Source organism: Salmo salar, chromosome 29 (genome assembly GCF_965601325.2).
Source record: "Salmo salar chromosome 29, fSalSal1, whole genome shotgun sequence".
Lineage (NCBI taxonomy): Eukaryota > Metazoa > Chordata > Actinopteri > Salmoniformes > Salmonidae > Salmo > Salmo salar.
The window spans coordinates 17,207,539-17,220,021 of NC_138319.1; the positions used below are offsets into that span (position 1 = coordinate 17,207,539).

A 12,483-nucleotide genomic window follows, 5' to 3' on the forward strand; every position below is an offset into this window, starting at 1 on the left:
AGACAAGACAACATCCATCGAGAGTGCAATATGAAAAAGCCAGTGAGAGAGAGAAGAAACAGAGAGAACCATGACGAGGATAGTAAACACAGATAAGACGCAGTGCTTGATGTAGAGAACCTGGCAGGTAAGTGGACAGAAGGAGGACAGAAACGTGAGGCGGCAAGCCATGCAGTGAGCACTATGTTACACTCAGATCCACATCCACCAGGGTGGGGTGTTCTTTCAAAACTGAAAGTCATTCTGGATAAAAGATAAGTAGCACTGAGCACAGAAGATGCTAGGGTCAGGTAAGTCCTTCAACTTTTCTAAAACAATAATACCCAAATATATCAGGATACTGAGTGAAACTGTGGTAATGGCAAAAAATATCCAAGGTGCATTTCACAACAGCAGGCCAATGAGACAACAATGAAATATGTAATATGCCATGCAGGAAGTCAATGGATTCCCTCTGTGTGGTCTACGCTATATAGCAAACCAAAGCCTCCAATTACTGATCAAAAGAGCTCTAGCACAATCTCTTGTTTTTGCCTGAATTAATGGTCAAATGACAAACCTAGCACATCTGACTAGTGATGAATTCTACTTCATTGAGGAGACTTTAACATGTAATTACTCTTGTATTACCATAATAACTACTGACTCAACAAACAGATAGGATTATGGTTCTAAGGAAGAGTAGTGTAATGGTGTGTGATAAGTCTTATGGCTTCAGTTAGAGGCTAACAAAAAGAGAGTATATTCAGTCTAGTTGAGCCGAGGGGGGGATGGACTGAATGAAAAGTACGGCGGCATATATTGCCATGACAACAGTGACATGGTGACGACAACCATGGAATGAACCATGAGGCTAAGACATGAGAGGGGGTCACAGAGGGGCTAGCTATGAACAGAGAGGACACTACATGAAAAAGAATGCCAGCGAGGAAAAGATTTATCCACTGCTGCCTAGTTGATCTTGTATTGATCTTTGACTGACTATACTTTATTTTTTTTAACATAGCCAAGCCCCCCTACACACCCCTTGAAGACAGATGGTGGCACAGTATGCAAGTGCACATTGACTGGGTAGGTAGAAACCTGGGGACCATACCATGCTATCTCTCCTGTTGCGAGAAGCTTGCGAGACAGTGAGGAGAGACAGTGGAGAGCCTTTCAGACAGTATCACCGGTCTGTGTTAGGTATACTCAGATACAAAACGGACACCACCGGATGTCCAGTACCATATGGCCGCTGCTCTGCTTCCCTTTCACATTTCCTTTGTCAAACGGTTTCATCATGTTTTTCTTACGACGGTTTTCTCGAGCTTACAAGAAACGAGGGTTTCTGCAGACTAGACAGCTACACTGGGGGCAACAATCCTCCTTCTTCCTACAGTTCCAGCTGTCCATCACGGACATTAGAGAGGCCATCAGTGACATCATGGTGTGATAGACTCCTCCCACCTGGCCTGTGTCAAGATCAGTATGTGTGAATGCTGGGAAATCCTTTAGGACACCCGACAGAGCGACACTAGAGACAGAGGGATCAGAGTTCACCTGTTGCTTTTTTTTCTCGTGTAGTCTTTGGGAGAGAACATGCCGTGTTAGTGCAACAGGAGGCAGGATTAATAACAGGAGGAGGAAAAACTGACAGCCAAGTGGAGTTTGAATAAAAACACTAAAGATGGAGGTATTGTAAAAGAAAGTTAAAGAAACTCGTCATTTTGAGGCAAAGAAATGTAGCTGAAAATTGGAAACCAAGGAAGGAAAATCTAAGAAAGCAAAATGTACAGATCAGACAAATTATTTTGACCCTACTCCTTTGCGTCATGGAGAAGAGGCAAGAATAATTTGCCCTCGCAAACCAACAGTCTTTTTGAGTCATGACGAGGCATGGACATTTCTATCTTATGGTACAGCAAATGAGGCAAAGAAGGATCTCTTAGGAAGAAAGCAGCACTATCCATCAACAATCGACACCAGACTTAATTACACTGAACCTTGCACGCTGCTAGACTAAAAGACATTGGTCTCACCAGTGACAGAGACAGTGGTTAGCAGGGAAAAGTAGTAAAAGGTTGACCCACCACCACAGAGTCGGTCTGGTCCAGGGAACACGTTACCTGAGACTTCCCCCTGCGTGGAGGCCGTGCGGCCGATGTTGTTGAGCAGGTGGTCGATGTTGGGCACAGGCTGAGACTCCACCGCATTCTCATATCGGGCCATTGTCTGAAACGAAGTCAGGCAACAAGGTGAACACTCTACAAGTTAAAAAAATATATATATAATCATAGCAAATAGGACAGGAATAACAGAAGTCACACTGAGGGCAGCAATGTGCCTGTACCCACCACTGGCTCCCCACTGCCTTCCTCTGTGAAAAACCAGTTGTACTAGAAGGGAGCAAAGGAAAGGGAGCTTTATCTTTAGGGGATTCACAATCACTTTTGTGATACATTTCTCAAATGAGTTCAAGTAGAAATGGTTTGATATCCAGACTATGCACAAACAGTCCACCTGTGTCTGCAATTAAGGTGGTAAGTGGGACTCACATGCTGAATGAGAGTCTCTACGATCTTGTACTGGTCGGGCATGTGGGTGACCATGTGGGTCATGTTGTCCTCTGAAGTGCGCACCAGAGTGGGACCAAACACGATGGCCAGGTTCCTAGGTTCCATCTAACACACAGGATACATTTACATTACATTTAAGTCATTTAGCAGACGCTCCCACACACACCACACACACACACACACACACACACACACACACACACTACAATCACAGGTTCTCTAAGCTGAAAGTGAGGACTGCCAGCCACTATTCAAGATGGAAATTTACAATACCTTATTTTTATCAGAGTTGTCAGCCACTGTTTTCAGATGAGCCGAGAGGAACTTGAGGGTCTCATAGTGATGATCTGGCAACTCGTGAAGCTGCAGTGAGAAGTAGGTTAAGTATAAGTCACCATGCAATAATGTCAGTTAAGTTCACAATGAATGTCACATGAACCCACCATCCTCTTCAACAATTTCAGTCTTTCCACTGGGTCCACTGTCCTGTTGGCCTCTATGAAGTCTGCATACTTCTCTACAGGGCACAAATGAAACAGACATTGGTTTTTACAGAAGACAAAGGGTCTTGGTGTTATGAAAGTGAACACTAAACAGAATGTAATTAAGTGTAGGTTTCACACTCAGCCACTAGGTGGCATAGTGACCCCTTAATCCAGCATTTCCCAAACTCGGTCCTGGGGACCCCAAGGGGTGCACTACACAGCTGATTCAAATCATCAAAGCTTGAGTTCATTATTTGAATCAGCAATGTAATGATAGGGCAAAAAAACTAAACGTGCACCCCTTGGGGTCCCCAGGACCAAGTTTGGGAAACACCGCCTTAATGGAAGGCTGTTCCTAATAGGCTATTGGTGGGACTCCTTGAATATTCTTACCGTTGGTAAACAGAGGCTCTGGAAGTTTCCGGAAAAAGGATTTAAGTAAACTGCTGATCACATTCAGATCCCTCCATTTCTGTCAAAGGCAGGTAAAAAAAGTGACTTTAGATGAGATAAGAAAAGACCATGGAAAAGTTGAGTGAAGAGAGGAGAGATAAACAGAGAGAGCAGAGCCTACATAAAGAAAGAGGATGGGCCAAAGACAGCTGGAGAGAGGGAGTGAAAATGGCATCATGTGCTGGGTTGAGTCACTCACGTCATCCTGGATGTCGATGTCGTTCATGCCTTTGTTGTTGAGCTCCTCCTGCATGTTGGAGATGGCTGCGTTGTTCCCTGGGACTCTGTAGATCCCTGTGTACTCCAGCCCTCTCTCCTCCACTAGGTTACAGCACACCTCCACGATGAGGGGAACAAACTACACCACACACACACACACACACACACACACACACACACACACACACACACACACACACACACACACACAACATGGACTCGTCAATTACCATGGCAGCACCCTCAGAAAGGTGTGTGACAGTGTTGAGATGGAACTTTCTTATAAACCATTCCAATAAACATGAATGAAACAATTAACTGTAGCTTAAAAAGAGGAGATGGAGAGAGTACGTAGTGTAGGTGTGAGTTGAATCTCACCCTGTTGGTGACAGCTGGGGGGCAGTCGTCCAGTCTCACCCCGAAAGTGATGCCTGGAGAAGGCTTCCTCTCAAAGGGCTTCCTCATCAGCCCTGGGATACCTTTCCTCCACGTCCCCTTGTCCTTGGGTGGACTGGTGTCGTCTGAAGGGTTAACACACGAAACATGAGGACAGTCTCACGAGCACCAACACACACACACACACACACACACACACACACACTGTACAGTATTTATGGAGCAAAAAGCAATGGAATATTCAAAGCCATGCTCAAAATCAAATCAGACATTCACAATACTCAAGTAAATGAGTTGAGAGCTAAGCGAACATTTTAATCCTCTGGCTCTTACCTTTGTGCATGTTTTTCCTCTCCTGCTCTGCTTTGGGTAAGTGTGGACTTAGAGATTTGGTCTCCCCCTTCCCTCCCAGTAGCGTCTGTCTGATGCTCAGCGACTGGCGTGACGGTTTGGGCGACGGTTCGTTCTTACTGCCTGTCGGGCTGGGTCATACACAAACAAAACGTTTTGATGTCTGACGTCCAATAGGAGCCGTCCACACAGGTCTCAATCTCCCTCTGTACTGCAGAGACTTTCTCTCTCTCTGTGGTCCGCCCTGCTTACCTCATCAAGGTGTTGTACTCCTTGATCTTTCGGCTGATGAGGTCACGGCTGGTAAAGGCTGCGTTCTAAAACAAGAAAAAAGGCAGAAGAAAAGACAGCAGACAATGTTAACTCATCAGATGCAATATGACTCCCCTCCCCTTTGCATAACCCACTGCTATCAGTTGGCATAGGTAAAGCCAAAGAAATATACAATAGTACCATAGTGGTCTTAATGTAGGGGAAAGAAGAGCTTCGGTTTCTAATAGAAGGGAGGTAAATCCTGTGGTAAAGTTAGCCTATTTTAAGGTAGACCAGGGACGGGTCATGTGTGTGTATTATGTGACCTAGGACCCGTAGCCAATCACTGTTTGCTGATCCTTATCAAGGGAGGGTTAGTGACAAAGTATACTTGATCTACATTTGTGTAATTAATGAAGTATTGACCATCCATGAGGTTGACCTTGTGTTTTCTACCAACACAGAAAGGGTTTGATTTCACTTTGCCCCACATTTCTGTCAATCCTGGAGAATTTGATAGGAATTCATCTCCTGTATGGTGTGTGTGTCTCACCTCCTCGTCCAGGTTGCTGTTCTCCTGTATGACTCTGATCCAGGCCAGCATATCTTCTCTGTCCTCTGCCTGGAACAGGTACTCACAGTCCGACGTGGTCAGCCGCAGCACGTTCTTGCGTTTCGTGTCGCTGTAGGAGATGTCAATCAGACAGGCCTTGATGCTGATTGGCTGGGGCTCGTCCTCCACCTGGGAGTTGGCATGAGCCTGTCCCTCCTTTTTGTCCTTATATAGGCAGAGGAAGTGGCCTCGCAGCACTGCGTACATCTGTTTCCAGGGGCGCATTCCCCCACCCACACGCTGCAGAGAGAGAGGAGAGGCACAAACAATGATATTACTTAATGACAAGTATGAGAAATGTATGTCAGACACATAAAACAGAAGTAGACAGGCACTGAAAAAGACATGGTCCCCTCTTATAATTTGACACTGGCATTGCACATTAAGTATCTCCACATCCTTGATGAATCTCATCTAAAATGGTTCTCCAAGGAAGTATGAGCTGCCATCATGTCCAGTGTAACCCACTAGAGTGGAGTCATTTCATCAAGGCAAACATGACAGAGTCAGGAATCTCAAACACATTTAGGTCAAAGCCAAACTGGTCTGACAAGTGCAATGCACACAAAAACCAACATTACTGTACTAAATATCTACCAGAGAAACAGGATTATCCACCACTCTTTCTAAACCATGTCACAGGTAAGATAACTGACTGCCTTGACCCCCTTTGTGTGTGGAGTGTGGATAGCACTGTACACACACCTTGCTCTTGTCCGTGTTGATCTGTCGGAAGTGGAGCATGCCCTCCTTGGAAGCATCACTGAAGATATCTGATGAGGAATCTCTCCTGGATCCAGAATCTTCTGAAGACCTGTCCACCGTCGCCTTTAACACAACAAACACACGAGTTACCTCTACAATCTCATACATACACAATACTGCAACATGGTGTACAGTGCTTGGCTTTGTAAGCTGCTAATCAGTCTGCCTCTGGGGGCCAGACAGTCTGCCTCTGGGGGCCAGACAGTCTGCCTCTGGGGGCCAGACAGTCTGCCTCTGGGGGCCAGACAGTCTGCCTCTGGGGGCCAGACAGTCTGCCTCTGGGGGCCAGACAGTCTGCCTCTGGGGGCCAGACAGTCTGCCTCTGGGGGCCAGACAGTCTGCCTCTGGGGGCCAGACAGTCTGCCTCTGGGGGCCAGACAGTCTGCCTCTGGGGGCCAGACAGTCTGCCTCTGGGGGCCAGACAGTCTGCTGCTGGGGCCAGACAGCAAGCTGGATAATGAGGACGGATCATGTGGAGTCCCTCCAATGGACAGTTCGCTGATTGGATGACCCTTGCCTGACTTCTATTATATGGCCCCAGAATCTGACATTATGCTCCATTCCAGTGAGCAGACAGACAGAAATAGCGAGGTTGGCATCCAGACTGGGTCTTTAGAGCTCATTTGGTTTTATAGTCTCACTCATTATCCATTTTACAACCGCTACTGACTAACATCAATGCTAACAGTTCAGAGGAGTGACTCTTATCTTCAGGCTGTGAACCTCTGGGCAGGATATGCAGGTAAAACAAACTATAATGATGCAGTCAAGTCTGATAGCCAGTAGGCACATCATTTCTGTGGAAAGTGACCAGAGGGTTCGTCCATACTCCCTATTACAGTTTGTTGTTATGTGGGCTGATATTGGGTAATATTTTATCTGGATAGTACATCTGTAGATGCTCTACAGACTATCAGTAACATTTCAACTAACTATACAGTAACCCTAGCACCAACCCTAACCCTTATTCTTAACCCAAGTGTATCCTTAGCAAGCAGTTGTTGATAGTATGACCCTCTATAGAGCATCTACAAATGGAAAATCTGGACTATCCAAATGTAACCTAATATTGATATTACTGTGTTGAGGTTGGACTCACCTTCCTAAGGCCCTTTAGACCAGGTATTTGCCTCCTACAAGGAACATAGAAATATGAAAATAGAAAGATTAATCACAAGTTAGTCTAACGAAAATGACTAAAATGTACAGTGCCTATAGAAATTATACACCCCCTTCACATTTTGTTGCGTTACAAAGTGGGATTGAAATAGATTTAATTGCTATTTTTTGTCATTGACCTACACAAAATACTCCATAGCGTCAAAGTGAAAAGAAAATTACAATTTCTTTCTCCAAATTAACGAATTATTTATAACTAAAATATAGTCGTTGCATAAGTATTCACCCCCTACATTTGTTCAGAAGTACATCTCGGCTTAACAAATCACAAGTTATATTTGAAAGATTTTACTGAGTTACAGTTCATATAAGGAAATCAGTCAACTGAAATAAATTCATTAGGCCCTAATCTATGGATTTCACATGACTGAAAACATATATGCATCTGTTGGTCACAGATACCTTAAAAAAAAAGGGGTGGGGGCGTGGATCAGAAATCCAGCCAGTATCTGGTGTGACCACCATTTGCCTCGTGCAGCGCGACACCTCCTTCAAATAGAGTTGATCAGGCTGTTGATTGTGGCCTGTGGAATGTAGTCCCACTCCTTTTCATTGGCTGTGCGAAGTTTCTGGATATTTGGGGGGGGGGAACTGGAACACGCTGTCATACACGTCAATCCAGAGCATCCCAAACATGCTCCAATGGGTGACATATCTGGTGACTATGCAGGCCATTTTCAGCTTCCAGGAATTGTGTACAGATCCTTGCGACATGGGGCCGTGCATTATCATGCTGAAACATGAGGTGAGGCGGTGGATGAATGGCACGACAAAGGCCTCAGGATCTCGTCACGGTATCTCTGTGCATTCAAATTGCCATCAATAAAATTCAATTGTGTTCGTTGTCCATAGCTTATACCCGCCAATACCATAACCCCACCGCCACCATGGGGCACTCTGTTCACAACGTTGACATAAGCAAACCGCTCACCCACACAACCCCATACACATGGTCTACGGTTGTGAGGCCAGTTGGATGTACTACCAAATCCTCTGTAACGACAGATGCGGCTTATAGTGGAGAAATGAACATTAAATTCTCTGGCAACAGCTCTGGTGAACATTCCTGCAGTCAGGATGCCAATTGCATGCTCACTCAAATTTTGAGACATCTGTGGAATTGTGTTGTGTGACAAAACTGCACATTTAAGAGTGTCCTTTTACTGTCTCCAGCACAAGGTACACCTGTGTAATGATCATACGGTTTAATCAGCTTCTTGATATGCCACACCTGTCAGGTGGATGAATTATATTGGAAAAAGAGAAAAGCTCACTAACATGGATGTAAACAAATGTGTGGCCAAAATTTGAGAGAAATAAGCTTTGTGAGCATATGGAATATTTCTGGGATATTTTATTTCAGCTCATGAAACATTCCTCTGTCCCTCACACATACAACATCTGTAAGGTCCCTCAGTCAAGTACTACTTCAAGAACAGATTCCACTACAAAGACCAGGGAGCTTTTCAAAAGCCTCATAAAGTTGGGCAGTGATCAGTAGATGGGTAACAATAACAAATCATAGATTGAATACATCTTTGAGCATGGTCAAGTTAATAATTATGCCGTGGATTACGTATTAAACCACCCAGACACATCAAAGATGAAGTTGTCCTTAACTGAGCTGCAGGACAGGAATGAAACTGCTTAGGGATGTCACTATGAAGCCATTGGTGATTTTAAAACAGCTACAGAGTTCAATAGCTGTGATGGGAGAAAACTGAGGATGGATCATCAACATTGTAGTGACTCGGCAAAGGAACACACTTTTTGGCCTAAACGCAAAGCCTTATGTTTGGGGCAACTCCAAAACAACACATGCCTCCTTATTTTCAAGCATGGTGGTGGCTGCATCATGGTATGGGTATGCTTGACATAGGCAAAGACTGGGGAGTTTTCAAGACGAAAAGAAACGGAGCTTAGCACAGGCAAAATCCTGGAGGACAACCTGCTTCAGTCTGTTTTACACCAGACAGTGAGAAAGGAATTCACCTTTCAGCAAGACAATAACCTACAACACAAAGCCAAATCAACACTGGAGTTGCTTACCAAGACAGTGAATGTTCCTGAGTGGCCAAGTTACAATTTTGACTTAAATCTGCTTGAAATTCTACGGCAAGAAATGATTATTACTGTCTAGTCATGATCCCCAACACCTCGACAGAAGAATTTTGAAAATAATAAAATGGGCAAATATTGCACAATACAGGTGTGAAAAGCTCTTATGAGACTTACCCAAGAAGACTCACAGCTGTATTCGCTGCCAAAGCTGATTCTAACATGTATTGACTCAGGTGGGTGAATACTTATCTAATCAAGGGTTTTATTTTTCATTCATCTTTACAAAATGTTAGAATTCTTCTTGCACTGACAGAGTGTTGTGTAGATCGTTGACAATTACAAAAAAAACAAAAAAACAATTTGAATCCCCCTTTATTTTTCTTCACAATGTATTGTGTTACAAAGGGGGTGTAGACTATACATAACATTGCACTGGCCCACCGTTTTAGACCAAATTACACTCACCCTTCCCTGTAGTTATCCAGACCCTCATCGTAGGATTTGGACCGCTCCGTTTTGGTACCAGAATCCGATTCAATAGTTGTGAGTCGAAGAGAATCTTTAAAAAGAAGAACAAACTTTCAATAGGAATGTCCTAGCTCAAGGCTGTAAGTGTCCCAAGCTTGTTTGTGGATCAAGTATTCAAATTCAGCCATCAACTCATTCTAACACACTATTCTTAAAGCATGCATATATATTGTTGCTGCCAGTAGCTGCACAGTTAGTTAAAAAAGGGGTTAACCTTACCGTGGTCATGTGACCGCTGTCGTCGAATAAGAGGAGATGGAGAGGTAGGGCTGGGTGGGATGGTGGCGACGATTGGAGTAACAGATATCACAGCTGAAGCGGGAATGTGACTGGTGTCATGATCAATACTTGGACTGGACGGCTCATCTGGAAACGAAGTGAGGAAAACCAAAGTTAAACAAGGGTAGACACTATTCCTGTTCTACTCCCAAAAAACATTGAGTGAAAATAGCTAAATTATAAATCCCAGTAAAAGTAGGCTGTCTGATACTTAACATCACTCTAATTAAGTCTACTGTGGCACAAAGACAGTCTCAGGACTGAGTGAAACTCATTCTGAACCAGTCTATGCTATCTCCGTTTGAGGCTAATTTACAGACTGCAATAAAACACAAATGCCATGATGGTGAAATATAGGCATACACAGCTAAACACACAAAGTCTGGTTATGAGACAACATGACACATTCAGAGACAGCCAGGCTTATTCATGGAGTCAGCATGGCCACAAGAGATAACCCAGTCCACACCTGCCACAATCAACAAACAGACAGGAAGGGAAAGTGAGCTGCCGTTTCATCACCGTTGTCAGTCTGATCAGGTAAGCAGATATAACCAAGGTGCAGGCTACACCCAGGCAAGTCATAACGTTACCGAGCACAGTGAGTAACCCTGCCTTTGCCAAACTGTCCCAGGCAGCCGGTGACGCAAGGTACAGGATGGAAGTGTCTGGCAATGATAAGGAGAGTGCCATGAATACTAGCAGGGCACACAGAAATGTATCACTACCAAAAGCATTTAATTATAATGCATTTGTACATTTGCATAATTTAGCAGACGTTCTTATCCAGAGCGACTTAAGGTAGATTTAGGGTTAAGAGCCTTGCTCAAGGGCACAGACAGATTTTTTCACTTAGTTGGTGCGGGGATTCGAACCAGAGACCTTTTCGTTGTTGGCCCAATGCTCTTAACCACTAGGCTACCTGCCGTCAAAAACAAAGTGCTTCACAGATGTATCTGTATCATCCGTATAATATTCTTGTATAACTCTTTGTTAACTGGTTCAACCCAAACCAGAGTACAATCAGCCAATATGTCAGCCAAATATTTTATTAGAAGGAAAATAAAACATAGACCCGAGTAATGCGAAAGCTTACATTCCTATGTGTGCCTAAGCAAAACATTTCACATTTAATAGTGCACATTAACATGAAACATCTGACCTGTTTCTTCGGCTGCAGAGATTGTTACAGTGAAATTCCCCAACATAACCTCACAGATCGTTCCCATGATACGGCTGCCAAATCGGGACAGATGTTCCCTATTTCATGTGTTTGTGAAAACAGCAACAAACAGCGTTGTTCGACACATGTACTTGAAACGCCTCGTGTTGTCAGTTCAAGCCATCAAGTTTAAAATGGAACAGCTGTCGAAATGTAAGACTACCCAAAACAGAGCATTACGGCTGTGAGTGATGGCGCAAACATTGTTGCTCAGCTAATACTATACATTATAAACTGGGTGGTTCGAGCCTTGAAGGCTGATTGGCTCAAAGCCGTGGTATATCAGACCACGGGTATGACAAAACATTTCTTTTTACTGCTATAATTATGTTGGTAACCAGTTTATAATAGCAACAAGGCACCTCGGGGGTTTGTGGTATATGGCCAATATACCACGGCTAAGGGCTGTATCCAGGCACTCCGCATTGCGTTGTGCGTAAGAACAGCTTTTCGCCGTGGTATATTGACCATACCCCACACCCCCACGGGCCTTATTGCTTAAATATCAAATCAAAGTTTATTTGTCACGTGCGCCGAATACAACAGGTGTAGACCTTACAGTGAAATGCTTACTTACAGGCTCTAACCAATAGCGCGAAAGAAAGAAAAGGGGTGTGTGTGTGTAGGTAAGTAAAGAAATAAAACAGTAAAAAGACATTTGAAAATAAGAGTAGCAAGGCTATATACAGACACCGGTTAGTCAGGCTTATTGAGGTAGTATGTACATGTAGATATGGTTAAAGTGACTATGCATATATGATGAACAGAGAGTAGCAGTAGCGTAAAAAGAGGGATTGGCGGGTGGTGGGACACAATGCAGATAGCCCGGTTAGCCAATGTGTGGGAGCACTGGTTGGTCGGCCCAATTGAGGTAGTATGTACATGAAAGTATAGTTAAAGTGACTATGCATATAAGATAAACAGAGAGTAGCAGCAGCGTAAAATAAGGGTTGGGGGGGGGGCACACAATACAAATAGTCCGGGTAACCATTTGGTTACCTGTTCAGGAGTCTTATGGCTTGGGGGTAAAAACTGTTGAGAAGCCTTTTTGTCCTAGACTTGGCACTCCGGTACCGCTTGCCATGCGGTAGTAGAGAGAACAGTCTACGACTGGGGTGGCTG

At 44.1% G+C, this 12,483-nt stretch overlaps 1 protein-coding gene across 4 annotated transcripts in view; it reads right to left on the reverse strand.

Moving 5' to 3' along the window:
* The window catches only part of arhgap21a (Rho GTPase activating protein 21a), a 103,235-nt gene that overhangs the window by 3,619 nt on the left and 87,133 nt on the right, over positions 1-12,483 (reverse strand). For 2 of the 4 annotated variants that reach the window (XM_082970711.1, XM_082970710.1), the window contains 15 exons: positions 10,080-10,226; positions 9,798-9,891; positions 7,192-7,225; positions 6,033-6,155; positions 5,268-5,567; positions 4,715-4,779; positions 4,445-4,593; positions 4,094-4,236; positions 3,696-3,854; positions 3,437-3,515; positions 3,002-3,075; positions 2,832-2,921; positions 2,538-2,663; positions 2,337-2,378; positions 2,109-2,214 (listed from right to left, as the gene is read on the reverse strand). In XM_082970711.1, the coding sequence (XP_082826837.1) occupies positions 2,109-2,214; positions 2,337-2,378; positions 2,538-2,663; positions 2,832-2,921; positions 3,002-3,075; positions 3,437-3,515; positions 3,696-3,854; positions 4,094-4,236; positions 4,445-4,593; positions 4,715-4,779; positions 5,268-5,567; positions 6,033-6,155; positions 7,192-7,225; positions 9,798-9,891; positions 10,080-10,226 (1,731 nt within the window). Of the gene's footprint in view, positions 1-2,072; positions 2,215-2,336; positions 2,379-2,537; positions 2,664-2,831; positions 2,922-3,001; positions 3,076-3,436; positions 3,516-3,695; positions 3,855-4,093; positions 4,237-4,444; positions 4,594-4,714; positions 4,780-5,267; positions 5,568-6,032; positions 6,156-7,191; positions 7,226-9,797; positions 9,892-10,079; positions 10,227-12,483 lie in introns of all 4 variants that reach the window. The other 2 variants (XM_082970709.1, XM_014180994.3) reach the window with 1 other exon arrangement.